Genomic DNA, 17524 nt, shown 5'->3' on the forward strand with positions numbered 1-17524 from the left:
ACGTAACTGTGTTTGAAAGAACAAAAAAAATATCTCTGGGTAAACAGCAAATCAGCTCTCAGGAGGTGGACAGGGGAGATATGAAAGATAGGGAGACACTTAAGCACAAGCACAGACCAGGACATTGCTCATTATTGCTGCTGGCAATAATGTTCAGAAATCTCCTCAGCTCCGACAAAAATTCCTGACTCAATACATTAAAAAAAAAAGAAACAAAACACAATGCAGCCAATTGTAACAAGGACATGGTCCCAGGCTCACAACGACCATGCTCTGCTCCCTTAAATCCTGAGCTTTAAGGCAAGAGGAAACAGTCATGGAGGAAACTGCCTTCTTAATTAGCATTAGCCACAGCAATTAGAATGGTTCTTCAGGACCTCGACTGTGCTATCTCAGGTCAAGCATGCCTTTTTACCAAGGACATATCTGCTGGCAATCACTTGAATGGCTTCTGCCAAGCCCCCAGCTTCCCCCGAGCTGCTCCAGCCACGTTACAGGCGAGTGCAGATCGGTGCTGTCTTGCAGTTCGCTCCAGCAGCCCCTGATTTTGCAATTGTTGGTTGCATTCTGATGGGGAGAAAAAAGTTTTGCCTGTTTGAACATCTAATTTGTTTTGCCCTGTTGCAGATGCAATAGGATATGAGAACTACTACAACAGAGAACCAAACAGAAGCAACAGCAGCCCGACCCAGTCTTGTGGGATGATGAAGAGGTGAGTGGCAGACTTCAGTTCCCAGAATAGGTATTTCTCCATATGAACGGCAATATATGACGGCAGGGAACAGAAGCTGTCAAGTCACTACTTCTTCCATCGTAGCAAGAGGCAGCTATGTCTCAATAACTACAACTTGAGAGAAGCAAACCTATTAAAAGCAGAGGCAGAGTAATTTTGCCATGGCCTAGTGGGAAGAGAGACAGAGGACGAGTTCATAAAACAATTAGTTGGCCAGCAATGGATAGCATTCCCTCGTTTCCTCTTTCCTAGTGAGTCACGGCACACAGCAACAAAACCACTTTGTTGAGGGGAGGGCAAAGGTGAGTCTTGCTGGGAGCAAAGGCTGGGAGAGCTGCCTCTTTCGGCAGAACCTCCTGGCTTGCTGCACCGCCCAGCTGAGCCGGACAAAGAGCTGCTCTCTGTATCTAGACCAAAGGAAAAAACACTTAGCGGAATAACTCTGATGATTAGGGAAGCAATTTTTCTTTTTCTGATCCATTTATGCCGCTAAATGCTGTAACATGGATGCAGTTATACCAGCAGAAGAGCATCGTAGATCTATTGGTTTAAATATTTTATACTAAAATGGCTAATTCACAGTGGGAATGGCATCATATTTAAAGCAGAAGAGCTTTATATTTTGACAAGCCTTATTACACAGCAAAGACAAAGAGTGGGCTGTGATGTCCCATTTAAAATGTGGTCCAGGCTCGTTAGTGAGCTGATAAGGTTTACACACAAGACTGTTTTCCAGTGGGAAGCCAGATCTTCTATAATAACGAATTTTAACGCTGCATTCTATACAGTTACAGAAGACAATTGTACTGCCATTTAGAATAGACCGTGCTCTGCGTAGGCAAGCAGCACAGAGAGACTCAGGCTCAATTTTTCAGAAACAGTTGAGTTTGGACGTCCATTTTTCCAGAAACACCAGCTGAAAACCAGGCCCTTTCAATATGCCTTAAGCATGCAATACTATTTCTACCTATGCTTGAGAATCCTAACCCATTTTCTCACTTTACTTAGTCTCAAGAACCCAATTGTGATATAGAAGCTAACTAGGGATAGATTTAAAAAAAAAAAACAACCCAAAAGAATATTTCACTTAAACTCAGTTTTTAGAAAGGCATGTTATACAAGCTTTGTATTTTAAATCGTATCAGAGTTTTCCTTCAAGACAAAGAGATGGTAATCTCTTGTAAACAACTGATAATTCTCATCATATTCATATTGTGAGATAATAGGAGTTTTGCACCATGAGCCTTTAGCTCAACAATAAAATGCTCTCTGATGCATTTTACACACAATTTAGCGATGGCTGATGGTTCAATATTCTGCTGCATTTTTTAAAATTTATTTTTAACTGAAGATAAATATATCTGCAGCATAAGGGAAAATAAATGGCCACAGGAAGAGGTGACATCTACCCAGTGCTGCACAGATGGAGGGAAGGTTGAGTCAGACAGCTGAGATGAAGGAACGCTCATATCCAGTCCTGTTCACTCATTTTGTCTTTGGCTTCTCTTGGTTCTGCAGATTCTCTGGACTACTGCACGGAAGCAGCAAAAACAACACGGAAAGTGTCACTCCTTCAGCCCCTCCTCTTGGTATGCCTCTTCAGGAAATAAGTTTACCAGATGTGTTTGTTTTAGATCACATTGCTAAATCAAGTTTCGACATGGACCAGAAATGGTACAGCAGATATTCTCATGTCAGGAAACGCGTATTAAGCAAATTTCCCAGTTTAAAGTGCCAAATAATCCATATAATCTTCAAAACATGTTTCTAGGCAAGAAGGAATCGTACACTCCAAACAGAATCTGACTTAGAGGATAGTTTTCTCCTAAGGTAGAATACACTACCTCTAAAAAGCCCACGAAAACACCTAAAGCTTTTAACAGAACAAGTTCCTGCCTTATGAATGCAAATATCCATCTTGTTTCACAGTTATGCTCTTACTGTAACCCTTGCAACCAGGCATTTATCCGGCAACATTTGAAACACTGAATTTTGACTATGCAGAAAGTAACAGCTTATGACATTTTTATTGGCTTGATTTAAAACAAAAACCATTTTAACTGTGATTCGCACCTAAATAAAATAAAAGGCTGTTTTAGAACAGCTCCAGAAGCTGCCCAGATCAATCCCCTTTGTCAGGCCTGCCTGCCTGCGTGGGCACCCAGAAGCGAAGCCCAGACTACCTTACTTGTTGCGTTTGGTGCTCAGCCAGGGGAGACTCTCGAGTGCTGCCAAACACCAGCTGGGCCTGCCAGGCACCAGCTTGGGCACACGTAGAGCAAGGCAGCATGGAGCAGTTGAAGGTAGTCACTCTTTCTGAATTTCCTTAGGCTGGGGACAGGAGGGGAGAGCGTTCCCTGGACAGGACCCTCAGGAACGGCGAACGCCCTCCACATTCAGCTTTTTCAACTGCTCCCATGCTTGCCTTTCAAAATCTGAAATGTCAAGCAGCAAACAGTGCTCCTTAGAGCAGGACAACTAAACCAAGGATTGGCTACGGGAAGGTACAGGCACCCCAGCCACTCCATGAGCGGTCAGATTGCTATCATCCCACTGAGGATTCATATGTGGGAAACTTCTTCTCTTCTCAATGGCAGGGGAAGGTCCCAGGCAGATGCTGGGAAGGAATGAGAGGTTTCTCCAATTATGACATGCTGGATTAAAACAACATCTCCCAAAAATGTTATGTCAGTGACAAATAACTATCTGGGAACTATGCAAATTACTGGAAAATGTCTGGTGACCCATCTGCACAATATTTTCTGTTTTTCTCAAGGGAAAAAGAAAAGCCCTATGTGAGTCACTGAACTACTAGGATTTTATACTACCAGTAGCAACAATTTTAAACCAGTTTAATAACAGCGTTTCCCTCTTTGGACCATTTGAATTGTGCTTTAGCATGCTAAACGTTTTACCCAACCTGGATGAGGCTAACCTCCCGCAAAGTTCAACGGGTGTATTGTCATCTAATCAACGGGGCACGGCTTTTGTGTAAGACTTTACCTACAGTTCACAGCAGCTTTTCTGTACATGTACATCTCCAGACAGAGAGGACAGAGACCCTTGTATTTGTGAACTCTTGCATATGATCCCACGCATTTATAAGCAACTGAACTCTTTGTTTCTGTGTGGTTTTTCCCCCTCCCAGCAGAGAAAACAGATGGAGTCTATGCATCCGTTTATGTAAATGAACGAGCTGGAATCACGTCGTCACAGGACTACAGAGTGCTTTATGATTACACAGCCCAGGTAACGAACGGCTTCAAGATAACTATTTCATAGTATCAGATTTAAAACAGGTGATGATGATCCAAACATCTTGAATGTGTTACTTCTGTGAATGAGGTGTTATCTTCACTTTACAGCCAGGGACACTTAGAGAATCATTGGTCAAGGTCACATGCAAAAGCCAGGAATCCCAACTGCCAGTTCTTGGCGCCCATCATTAGACCTTGCTGCCTCGAGATGAAACAATAACATTTTTTTCAAATGATTACACATTAGCATGCTATACTCCTCCTAAATTCATGCTGAGCTGTTACAGCCTCCTTCTAGAGATAGAGGAGACTGCAAACACAAGGAAAACTTTATTTTTTAGGGGATGATGGCTAAGTATGCAGTATTGTGCATTCTGAACTTACATCTCTTGTGAAATGTTCTCCTAGAGAAAATGGCTACAGATTCCTTGGGTAAGATGTGACAAATGCTTATCTAGGAACTCTTCTCCATTTGATCTCACTTATCTGGACAGTCCTGCTTCAACTGAGGTGCTCTCCATGCTGGAGAGGACTGAATCCCCATAAACAACATTATTTCCCTGTATTTCCATGTTGCAAGTTGCAGAATCACAGTGGACATGGTCCATGCACCAAAAAATTGTTATAAAGAGCAACCTGCATCCTTAGCTGGGATATTGAACTCTTCACTGGCTTCAGACTTATCTAGGCATAGTACCATCAGTAAAAGGTTATGAATGGACTGGTTATATTTTCTTATTCAGATGGACTCCAGAACTTCTTGGACTCTTGTTTGACCATTAGCCTCCCCTAATGGGACTTTCACAATGTAATTATGTATCAGTTTAAAGGTTTCTTTTATTAGCTTTGGATTAGCAGAAGGAGCAGCACCCAGGAGGTCTTATGTTACCATGCAGAGAGACCTTCACACCAAAGCACCTGCCATCAATAGCCAACACGGAAGAAATACTGGCACGTGACAAAATCTGATAGCCAGATAAATTGTGAAAACTGAGAAAGGGCTGGAAAGGAGAGCTTTCTTTTAGGTACAGCAGTGTTCTGACACCTTTATTATATGTTCTTTCTTTTGCTTTGTTTTAAACCTTCTTTTATTATTTGCCTGAAATTTCATCCAAGCACAGCTGAAAGTACCTCACTGTTAACGGCAGTTCCCCTGAGGAGACTGCTGGATGTCTTTGTCAGATCCTTACTCCAGGAGTTGCCTTAAAAATATGACACACATGGATTTTCCCTGCTGAGAAAAGAGTCTGTTACTTACTTTTAGTACATTGCATATTGAGGCCTCTCATTTTTTGAGTCTGTTCTTACCTACTCAGGTACATTAAATTTAGATTTAGCTGACGCATCGAACGTATCTGGAAGCCTCTCTGATGCTGTTTTCTATTTTACTACACTGTGGGTAGTAAAGTGGTCTCCTATGGAAAATAGGACATCACCACTGAAGGGACTGATATCCGCCTGAGAGCTCAGCCATAGCTTCCTTGCAACTACTCCATTTGTCTCAGAAACGAAAGTTACCTATCTCAGGAAGAGCAGCTGTACCTCCACTGGTCACTGCTGTTCCGTATTAAAAGAACGAGGAGCATAGCAATCCTATTTAAGGCCTGGATTAGTAGAGACGGTTTTTATCTCCTTTGGGAATTAAGCTGTGCACTGTTCTATTTAGCAACACCTGCAGACTACAGAAGGGTCACCCTTAGCTAGTTTAGGACAGTCGTATTTAACTCTTTCTGGCATCCCCTAATGATTCAATAGTCAAGTTGCTCAGAAGGACACACCACGGAGGCCGGGGAAATTTGAGGATCTTAAGGAAACAGCCAGCTCAGTGAGTGCTTAATCCCTCACTGTCTGGTATTTCAGGATCATTCCCAAACAGAAGGACACTGGTAGACTGTTGATGAAAGGCAGGGCAAAAAAACCCCAACCCACCAGATACATGCTTGGGCACTCTGTGCTCTCAGGCTAACCACATTTCCTTTCCCTGTCTCCTTCCAGAACAGGGATGAACTGGACATCAGTGAAGGAGACATTGTAGTCGTCATTGAAGAAAATGAGGATGGCTGGTGGACAGCAGAAAGGAATGGGCGACGAGGCTTTGTGCCAGGGTCTTATCTTGAAAAGCTTTGATGAAAAGAAGCCCCAGTCCTCAGACTTTAAAAATATTCTGTTACTGAAAACAAACAGCACGCAAGGTCTGCTTCAGCTGACCAAGGACAACTCATAATACTGTCTTCTACAAGTACCAGTCAGGAAATAACCTACTGGCCATATTTTCCTCCTCCTTCCTCCTGCCCCATCCCAGCACCTTCTGACCCACCCTGTCTGCAAAAACCGTCTTCACTCCAGAGAGACTAAGACTTGCATTTCTAAACCACAGTTCTTCTCTTTTCTGGGAGGAAAATCTTGCCCAGAACTTGACTGCAGTAAAGGAAAAAGATCAAGGAAGCAAGTGCTGTTTCGCCAGGACAGAGGACAACCTCCAGCCAGCCTGTGAGCCACCCTCATGGTCACAGCAGCCATATTCTCTGCCATGGATCCCCTCCTCTCACTGCACAGGCCATGCAAGCATTTTTGATAGAGGGGTGGAAAGCACACTCAGAAAGCAGATAGCTTTGATATCACAGGGTCTTAGCTGTACAAAGCAAGAAAGAAGCTCTCTTAAGTTCCTCTCAGCAGCCCCCTTTCAAGTTCCCCTTAAGCACGTGGGTAACCAGGGAGAAAGGTGGGGAACCATCCCCTGTTCTTTATCAAAGTCACTGATGAAAATATGAAAACCAATGAATGCAGCAAGAGAGGAGCACCTGAAGGACTGAGGTACATCAGTAGTAAGAAAACATAAGGCACTCCCTCATCACAGCCATCTCCTAATACAATGAAATCCATGCTATCCATGGCACTGCTTTGCACTGGATTCTGGGGCAGGAAAATAAGGACAGATGACAAGCCCAAGGTTTGCTTTTGCCTTGATTGGATGGTTTCCCTGACACCCCTCCAGGATTTTTCACGTTTCACCAGCACCAAATAAGCAAACCCTCCAGCAGTGCTGCACCGCCCTGATCCCTCTCTGAGCACCAGAGAGAAGTGCCAATTACCTCCTCATGCAATCCGCACACTCGTGTCATCAGTGCACTCTCCTTTCAACTCCTCTGTCCACCTGGCTGACCCTCTCCTCTTCCACCACAGGCTTTTCTGTCTCTAGCTGCCATCTCCAGCCTCTGCACCTCTGGGATTGCTGGTTCCTTGCTCCTTTCCAGGTACTTTTAACGTGCTTGTTCTCCAACAAACCCTCTTCAGAGAAGCTGCACTGTGCAGGTTCACTGCATATCACAGACTTCAGCTCTATCAGTCTTTCTAGCTTAGTATTTAAGAATGTTTCCAACTGCCACTTAGTGATTGATAGATACTTTCTGCCACTCCTCCCTTTTCAGTATTTCAAGACGGTTAGAAAAAAATAAAAATTGTTTATTTAATTTGAAGCAGAAACTGCTATTTCTGGGGGCAGAATGACCTTGTTTGCCAAGCTTTCAGGTCTTAAAACAACCAAGTCAATAAAAATGAATCAAATCGCTACCCAAAAGGCATGGAACAGGGAGGAACTGTAAACTAAGACAGCAGGAAAGACAAAGAGAAATCTAGACAGAAGAAAACATCATAATGGTCAATGTAATTATTCCTTAAATGAAACAGAATAAGGGTTAGAGGCGCTTGCGGTACCTGATTCTAACTTATTGTTTCAAAAATGGAATAAAAGTTGCTGCAGGCTCTTTTTCTTTAGTTCCCTGCAGCCCTTTGCACAGGCACACTTGTCCTTCCCACACTTCCCCAAACGGCATTGAAGGCACCAGGTTATACGAACAGTAGTGCTCGCTCAAGCTGAAGATGTTAATGACAGGTTTCTGCGACCATGTCTGAATCGAACAGTGACAGAAAGAAGGTCCACAATAGCCTTCAACTGGGCCACCACACTGTAAATGGAAGCTGTCAGAGACAACTACAACATCGCTCAATACGTACAGCATGAGGGCAAACCTAAAGTACGAGAGATTTAATATATCTGCTCTTGAACACTCAAATCTTCCACAAAGAGAACTGTAACTAACCAATAAATACTTCAATAAATTTAGGTAGGTATTTTGCAAATTATCTTAATTAAAGAGAAAAAAACCAAATCATTGAGATGCCTCTCCTCTAATTACGTGACACAGATTTTGCTAAGACTCCTCGCTTCTCTGGGGGCCCAGACAGCCTCACACCACACTGCAGTACCCAGACCTGGTTACCCCAAAATCCTGTTACAGATCATCATAGCTTATGTGTACCACACAGTCTACATCACTGACAGACAACTAGTGGAATGGTGACTGCTGTTTCTACCTCATCAAATAATTTCATATTTTTGCTGTTAAACTCAGGAAACGGGTCTCCTTTCTACCTGTCTCTTCTTCTGTCAAGCAAACACTGTTGTAAACGCAAGAGGCCATAGATATTTCAAAATCCACCCAGAGTCATAGCATTTAGGTCCCACATGCTAACTCCAGCTGCTCAGGAAATGAAAAAGCAGTAGCAATGTTTTCTCATGATTCCTCTGCTTTACATTAAAGAATTTGGCTGATAAGGAGTTACTAAGCCATATCTAGGCAGTTTGCCCTATCAGTGTGGCAGCACTCATCAGAAATAGAACAGAGATATCAAGAAATATCCACACCATCTGAGTACACCCACATGTTAAGTGTCATCCACCTCCTGTCAGCAGGAAAAGCAGGAAAGTCAAATGTAGGTTACTGCCTGAATAACACTGTCTTAATAACAATGTTTCCTCTCCAGTTTGGTAACACTTGGGCAAAAAAACTGACGCGTCCATTTCATTTTCAAGTAAGATGGGAAAATGAAACGGGCTCTTTCCAGTAGGAGACATTCTTAAAACTGAACTTCAACATTGTTGGTTGAAATTCTTTTTGGACAAACACTTCTGATAAGCCCCCACTTTCGTTTTGACTACCATTTTTAGGCAAGGAGGTGCCAAGCAACATTTAGGGGCAAAATGACAGTGGCAAACAAAGTTGTGTGTTTGTCAAGTTAACTCTTATTTCATAGCACACTCACAATAAGCAGACTGCCTCTAGTGCTCTGGCTCTAGGTGGGTTCACACACAAGATCCCGTTCCCAGAGAGCAAGGAACATGCTTCTGCCAGTTGCTCTGCAAGGGGGGAACTTCATTACCTACCTATAGCCTGTGGCTAGTATGCATGCACAGGCAAAGCAATTAAAAAGAAGCTACAGTAAAGTTACTGAGCTCGTTTTGACTTAGCACTGTAGGACTTCAGTGTGCACAACAGACAACAAGTATTTCATACTGAAAAATTTCAGACCTGTAACCATTAACTCTAGAAATTTTGACTAGGCCATAAGAAACAGGCATCATCTATCCATTAAACATGAGCAGCAAGAAAGATTGGGATTCACTTCCCTCACAAACCACAACAGAATAGAAAGGGACTGATGTTGACACATACTGCTCTTCTAGATGGATTTTGGATTTGAGGAACATGGCTATGAGATTGCTATGAAAAAGTGCAGTGGTAGTCTGTTCTATCATTCCTTTAACTACAACAAGGATTCAAAGGTTAGAAGCAGGCAACCCAGCCCAACAGTACTCTTAAATCAGACTCAGATACGCACGTTATTCTCTTTTACCATGTTATTATTAATTAAGGAGAAAACCAGGAGAACCTGTTGAAAAATAACATCTAACCAACAATGACCATATGTAATCAGGAAATGTCTAGAAGAGCAGCGTGAGGCCCACTTCTAAACAGATTCCAGCTGCTGCTTACGACATTAAGAATCCACAAGCCAGTAGCAAAACTTGGTCAAACAAAGTAGTGCCACACTAGAAACAGAGAGATCCAGGCGACTCAGCTCTAGGACAGCCAACACAGACGGCACGTAACCACAGAGAAAGGACCTCCCGCCAAGCTCACAGGTCCATCGCTACAGACAGCTAGCTTCTATAATTTTTTACAACTAGTCAGCTGAACAGAAGAAATCCACCCCCTTACAGCCAAGCAGTCAGCAACAGCAGGAGCACAGCGGCTGTTCAAGGCTTGAAGTGTTCACCACCTCCTTGAGGACCCTGGCTTGAACTCTGTGTTACAATAAACTCAGCATACTTCTGCCAAAGTGCTGACAGATCATAGACATAAGACATAAACAGCAGCAACTCTTACCTTGGATTCCTTCTCGTCTTGCCTCTTCAAGAGGTGCATTTGAAGTCCGAGTCTCCTTTCCAGAGGTAATTTTCTAGGCAAAGACTCCCAGTTGCAGCTCAGACCTCACTGATTACTGAATGCAGTTTAAAAGTAAGCACACAGATGCTGAGGAGATTCATTACAAGCCAGGCATCAGGTGGTGTCTAACAGCAGCCTGGTTGGGCATCAAGAAACATCTAACCTAAGCATTGGTGGATAACTAGCACACTTTCTTTGGTACTATGTAACTTCTTGGCTGTATCATTGCTAGCTGGCTTAACTGTGCAGGCTTAGAGAACCTTGGGGACTCTACATCAGTGCTACACAAACACTGCTGCACCAAAAGGTCACTGTTAACCCCCAGTGTGACCGACAACAACTCTGCAAGGTACAGGACAAACTGTAAAGGCCTGAAAAGCAGCCTCTGCTACTCGATACCACCTCTTTTCCCTTGCTTTGTTGTTCTCTAGCTTGCAGGACTGGAGCATTGAAAGCAAGGGCAGTTAGTTACCAGCCACATAGCTACCAATACTTCACATGTCCTCAAACAGAAACTATGCTCATTGCTAGTAAGCAAGAAAAGCAGGAAGATGCGCTCAGCTTGGCCTTCACCCTGAGATCCATGTCTTCTTGCTGCCATGGGGTCACAGGCACAATGAAGTGGCCAAACCCCTAAAGTAAAGAAGAGCTGGCTGTTACAAAACAAAACTGAAAAACAGCATTAGGGTCAGCCACTACCATTCACCAGCTTCCTAAATTAATGACAGTACCCATCACAGGTGTTTTTATAGCACAGCTGTGATGTGTTGGGCATGCTCACTGTAGCTGAGGCTAAAGAAGAGAGAATAGCTGGCGTTTTGCTCTTCAGGAAGAGGAAGGACATACAGCTGTGATGCTAGGTCACATTGGGCTTCTGGAAAGCAAATGGCTGCTATGGGCTGCTGGACTGGGTTTTGTAGAGGAAAAGATACTTCTGAGGAGTAGCCAGATTTTGGAAGAAGATCAGGAATTAGCGTCCTGCCTGTGACTAGGTTATTAACAAAATGACAACACCTCATCTACTGAGAGAAAGCAGAGAGGGCAAAGAACCTTTAGCCAAACTGTTAGCCATTATCTATTCTTTGCTAGCAACGATCTCATTTCAGTGGCCAGCTCACATTTTGCATGAGGGAAGCTCAGAGCCGCAGTTATCTCCAGATTTGTGCAAATTTGATCTGTTTCTGGAATGGCCAGATAATCATATTTCCATCAAATTAGCTGTGCACGTGGTACAGTGTTCATCCTGTCCTTCTACCAGTGTTAAAGGACAGCTGACACCTGATCTGGCACAAAGCCACTGGGTGCAACATTACGAGCACATTTACAGCCTGTCACTGCTGTGTGCCATGTGGCTGCGGCATTTCTGTCGGACACAAGGGCCCAAAAGGCAGATTCGCTGTGGTAGTGTATTCTGACCGAAAGCACAGACCAAATCTTTCTTCTAGGTATTAAACTCTGACAGAAATCACCGAGACTTCCCAGCAAAATCAGGAGAAATCAGACTCAACATCCCTGAAATTTCTAAGAGGAAAACCAAAATCCTCCAAAACCACCAGGTGAACAGAATTGGGCTTAGAACATAGCTATCAGTTTATAGCCAGGGGTTTCCACAGACCATCTTGAGAATAAAGAAGGTACAAAACAACTGCGGAGGGGCAAAGAGGTAACAGAGATCCTAAGAGGTTCCTTGAAATCAGAAGGAATTTTACTTATCAGGTCTAGAAGAGCCAGCGTTGTACAGATTTGAAAACATAAACCAGCACATACAATCCCAGCTTTGCTGCCCTTATAACTCAATTAAACCACCAATCAAGGGCAGACATAGGGAGAAAAGTAACCAGCATCTTAATTGGTGCAATACTGAACGAACTAGAACTGCATCAGTGGTGCTTTGACTTAAATTCTCTTTTGACTTTGAAATTCTAGCCATGTGCTGCAGCCCCTGCCTCAGGGTAAACGGACACATGGTACAGCAACAGAAATTCCAGCCTGAACTTGAAAGAAATTCCATGTGGGATTACATACTTGCACTGTTTGAGTATCCCAGGCTAAACTCTTTAAAATAGAAAAGTGACTTTGTGAAGCAAAGTGTGAAATCAGAGACGCCACACCTCATCTCTGTTTCCCTGCGCATCATGGCGAGTTTGTAAAGCACACTGATGTCATGAGCTGAAACCCTTCCGGCACACTAAATATTTTTGTGATTGTTCGATCCCAGACTCAGTCTAAACAAGGTAGCAATGGGTGGTGGTCAGATCAATATTTGCAATGGAAAGTCTTGTACAAAAGGACAAATTACATCGCGTACACAGTGTCATTGCTGGTTTTGTAATGCGACTGGATGGCTCTTGGGAAGGGGGCTGGAGACATGAGATAACACACTCAATGCTGGGAGTGTGTGGGGGAGTTTAGTACATTCCCTTCCAGTTTGCAAGGGCACAAATGCTCAACAGCTGCATCTAAGGAAGAATTGTTCTGAAATTTTAAGCTGAAAACAGTCCATGGAGGAACTTCTTGGGAAACTGGTGAACTTTAACCTTCCCAGGATAAGAATGTTAACATCAGTGTGAATGGGAAAGCTTTCAATGCAGTGATAGACGTGAGAAATGCTTTGTCTCTAGAGAAGGGCTGCACAGCCCTTCTTGTGTCTGAACTCCTTGTGGGGGAGGGAAACATGAGCAACATGACTTTGTTCTGCTAAGTAGCAGCTACAGGTTTGACTACGGTCATGGCCGGATTCAAAAACCAAAGAGAAGCTCTTATTCTAGGGATAGAACTGAACTTGAGAAATGCATCCTCCCTGCTTCTGCCAGTTTTTTTTAACCAGCATAAGCCCCAAGTTTAACTCATGCTTGCTCACTCTGCATACTGTACCCTCAATGCACCATTTCTTGATGCTGACATCTTTGTTTCCCACCCATGTACACGAACACTGCCAGGCTAAAATTGTGATTTTAACCTTATAAAATGGATATTGTATTCAAAGCGCAAGAGCACTTTGTAGAGTGCTGAACTATTAGCAACAAGCATGCTTCCCAAGGATGGGGCATGCTCCAGGTGCTGAAATGCCAGGACCACCTAGTTCTTTTACGGCATGTACCAGGAAATAAAGCCTTGCCTGTTGCCTGCGAGGTGTTTGGTAGAGGCCAGGCACAGAACTACACCATGCAATCTTTGCCAAATACGACATCCTTCTCTTACGTGAGAGCATATCAACACTACCCCTGTTCACTTCATTTTCTGGCAGCCTAATTCAGTGGCAAGCATGACTTAATTTCCTGTCTTTTTGCTTCTCTTGCCCAGGTGGGAGAAAAAGTTCAGAACCAATTCCCACTTGGGTCTACAAAACAGGCTGCTTTTGCATGCAAGGCTCCCAAGCCCCCAAACATCAGTGGTTTGCTTAAGTGTTTTATTTGCATGTAGAAAATGAATCTCAGTTCTTCAGTCACAGCCAGAGGCTAGCAAAGGTCTGTCAGCACAGTTACCCTGGAAAAAGCTGAAGTTATTCTTTGAAATTTGGTGAAAGGGGCTGTTGCCTGAAGCACCACAGAGCCAAGATGAAAGCAAAGCTGTCCATTCTCCGGGGTGTCACCAGGAACAGCTCTGTGGCCCCACACTGCTGTGGCTCACCAGTTACCAGTAGTAACACACAGCTTCAGGCTTCCCTCTGGCAAAGAGAGAAGAGGTTTCAACTCAAAAGCTTCAATATGAAGCATGATCATTCAGGGTCATGAGAAGCAGGCGAGAGAAAAAAAAAAAAGCCTTGTCTATTGCTTAACACTAAAAAGTTGAAGCTTTGACGAAGTGCTTCTTTGCTTGCTCCAGCAGGATCACCAAGTGAGCTTCAGGTTGTCAAATTTGAACTCTGATAATCTCTCATTTGTACGGTTAAAGTTCATGTCCAGGTTTGGTCTACAAAACCTGGCCATGCTTTCAGATTGTGGGTAAACTGTATTTGATGTTCACCTGCAGAGTAAATACACCACACAAAATACAGCTGAACAGCTATCCTGGAGTCCAGACAGAGGGAAACAGCAAACAGCTGCCACCAGGCACAAATCCAGCGGAGATATTGCAGTCACAGCAAGGACTAAGTCAAAGGTGTATGACTGGACTAAATCTCCATCATGAAAACAAAACCTGTATCACAAAGGCAACTGCCATAGTGAGGAAATAACCAAACAGGTAGGTAAACTCTACATCTCATGCCTACCCCTGCTACCCCAGCCAGCTGTCAGGCCATTAAACCTGCCTGGGGTGTAACACAGCCAAGGAGCATCTGTACAGCTGTGCTTCCCCAGCACTCTTCTCCTCTGTCTCATAACAAGTAGCCTGCGATTTAGCCTTATTTTTTAGTGCTAACCCTTGTGATTTGCTATAGAGAAGGAAACATGACTTGTTGCAGGACTACCTTGGTATCTTTTTTGCAGATGATCATCTGGAAGCAGGAGAGAAGGGCAAAGTTTACACCTACTGCTATGTAGGGCCCAGGCAAACTATGGCACTGCCCCATCAAAATCAGAACAAACCAGACTTCTGAAAGCAGCAGCAACGTAGTTCTGGTACATGCCACTGATTTTGCTCTCTCCTAATCAGTCCCAGTACTGAACAGCATCACCAAAAGAGATGGACAAGCCGCAAATCCAAGAGAAATAACCCTACAATACAAGTGAAAGATCAGTGCCAAAGCAGTGCAGAAATACAAGGATGATATGGAAGTCAGTGAGAAACAGGGTTAAGAGTGCCAGCATCCTGTCACTCAACAACCATGCATGGCCTACAGCAACCAACAAATACTGCTGCCACTTTATAGGTCACTGCATCAAGTTCAGCAGTATGGCAGACAGGGGAAGCTTTGTGGTAGCACCAGTTTTGATGTAGTACAGACATCAGTTTGCTCTCCTGTCTTTTAGCAACATCCTGAGCATGCATTGTGTTTTAAAAGATGCCGCCCTCAAAAGACTTTCCATAAACTCAACATAGCTCCAGAGGAAACAGATCAGCTATGAGGAGGTACAGATATCAGTAAGGAAAAGATCAGCAAGATGAGTTTTAGAAAAGGATGTGCAAGTAGGCTTACTGTATGTAGAAAGGGCAGCTGCTCCCATCAGTGAGGGTGGCATCAAAGAGCAAAAATTGGAAGAGACAATTTAGAGGCTCAGGTAGTGGTCTGCTAAGCACTACGTTCGTCCAAGTGTGTGCTTATTCTACAGGACATAGCACACAGGAAAATCTAGATACACTGCACTTGGAGACTTCTACTGCATTTCAGTGGGATTTATCTCAGGCCTAAGGTTAAGTCAGTTACGAGATACACTAACTCCACATTGTGGAGGCTATCACTATTATCACAAGTACTTATCTCTAATCTCATATGAAACTCCAAGCACTGAAAAATCTCAAGAGCTGTCCTCTTCTGTCTATCAAGACAGATTTTTTTTTAACTAACTTCATTAAATTGAGCTTGTTAGACCATTTCTCCCCCCTTAGTTAATAAGACAATCACACATCCGATCATGCCTTACTAGACTACAGTTTGAATGAAATTCTCAAGTTCTCATGAGCCTCATATCAGGCTGCTGAAAGGCAGCAAAACATGAGACTTGCACTGCCATATATTTAAAAGTCATTTTAACAGCAGCAAGAAGAAACAAAGCTCAATTAAAGAACACTCTTAAGGCGATTCTAATAGCATGTGTTAAAAAAGCTCTGGATCAGGTCAGGCTCACTGCTGCAGGCAAGCTACATGCCTGTGTGCTCCATACAGAGCACACATGTTCAATCATTCTTTGAATGATTCCCTGTGCAGTCTGCACTGAGACCTCACTGCCTCTTCAGCAGAATGCACCAGACTCGGGTGGTTTGGATGAGCAGCCACTTCAGCCACGCGGCTAGGGTGAAGTAAACATATTGATAGCTGTTTGAAGCTGGAAACTGAAGAACTGTCAGGCAACACAGAACAGATCCAGCCACAGCCTTAAATAAAAACACAAATGTTTTTCACTCCCCAAATCACTCAGTGTTGCTAATATTAACAGCTTCACCAGCTGAAGAAACAGTAAAAGTACAACTGCTGAAAAGTAGTGGCTGGACTTCATAGATAGCATTATCAGCATTTGACAGCGTAGTGAAACATGAAAACATAATCAATGTACTCCAGTGCAATTAGTCCTGCAGAGCTTCTATCAAGCCTGTCAACAGGGTACCAAAAAATTATTTATTGGTTCTGTATTTCCTGTGCTGTAAGATCTTACTGTGACAAAGCTGAATTTTGGGAGACTCTGCACTACAGAAGATGAGTTGCATCAGATTAAGTCGGATGATGATACCAACATCCTATATACTGTATATTCCAAAAAGTTAAATACACAGAGGAATCCTCTTGGAATCAGTCAGCAACATCTAAAAAGTAAGAAACATGACATTTTGCTTGCAAAAGAAGTAGTAGGATTGCCTTACACTCAGCTACAAGATAGCCAAGGGGAAATTCAAACAGGAACTGAAAATGTCAAGACACAGAGGTCAGGGAAAAAAGAGCTGGAATTAAACTAAGTCATCACCTGTCCCCTAAAAACCACTGGCAAATATAAGCATATTGGAAAGGCAAAGTTACAGGGACACTAAAATTTCTATCTAATGCAATCCAAAGCTTATGCATTCTTTCAGTAAGAAAAATTAAGTATTTCCTGATGTATCAACCTGATTTCACTTGCTGCAATTTAGGCCCATGACCTTTTATCACAGAAAAGAGCTGTAAAGTATGTGAGTAGATTCAGAAAGTTTCCACATTCCAAAATGAATTCTCTGCTTTTTCTGAAGCAAGCAGAGACTTCCCTGATCCCTTGCAAGCAAAAGCAAGTGCTATACCATCAAGTCATCTCTACTACACACCCATGCCTTCCAGTAAGACTAACAAGTACACGCGCTGTATCTCTGCATAACCATCCTCACTTCAAAGAGGTATGCTTAGGCTCTTGATTGGGGAGTTTTTTCTGCCTTGTAGCTTCTAAGATCTGACTACTTTTTCAAGCATCCTTAGGTTTTTGTGCAACACAGAAGTCTGTTTTAGAACATCCTTTGGTCTAATTCTTAAAAGCCAGGGTCATCTCCATCTTATTAGTCTGGGATCTTACTACCAAGCATATCTACAACATGCAATACAACATGATGCAGATAATCCTCAAATTCATCAACGCTTCTGACAGCAGATTCTGTTAGCAGCCTTGCTACCACATCCAGGAAAGTTA

General features: G+C 43.2%; 1 protein-coding gene across 1 annotated transcript in view; it reads left to right on the top strand.

Moving 5' to 3' along the window:
• The window catches only part of PSTPIP1 (proline-serine-threonine phosphatase interacting protein 1), a 56158-nt gene extending 49943 nt beyond the window's left edge, over positions 1 to 6215 (top strand). Inside the window, exons 13-16 of the mRNA XM_086620576.1 lie at positions 628 to 712; positions 2252 to 2322; positions 3882 to 3982; positions 5986 to 6215. Coding sequence (XP_086476702.1) covers positions 628 to 712; positions 2252 to 2322; positions 3882 to 3982; positions 5986 to 6117 — 389 coding nt within the window. The 3' untranslated portion in view covers positions 6118 to 6215. The remainder of the gene's footprint in view (positions 1 to 627; positions 713 to 2251; positions 2323 to 3881; positions 3983 to 5985) is intronic.
• The last annotated feature ends 11309 nt before the right edge of the window (positions 6216 to 17524 follow it).

This window comes from Tauraco erythrolophus, chromosome 14 (genome assembly GCF_009769465.1).
Source record: "Tauraco erythrolophus isolate bTauEry1 chromosome 14, bTauEry1.pri, whole genome shotgun sequence".
Lineage (NCBI taxonomy): Eukaryota > Metazoa > Chordata > Aves > Musophagiformes > Musophagidae > Tauraco > Tauraco erythrolophus.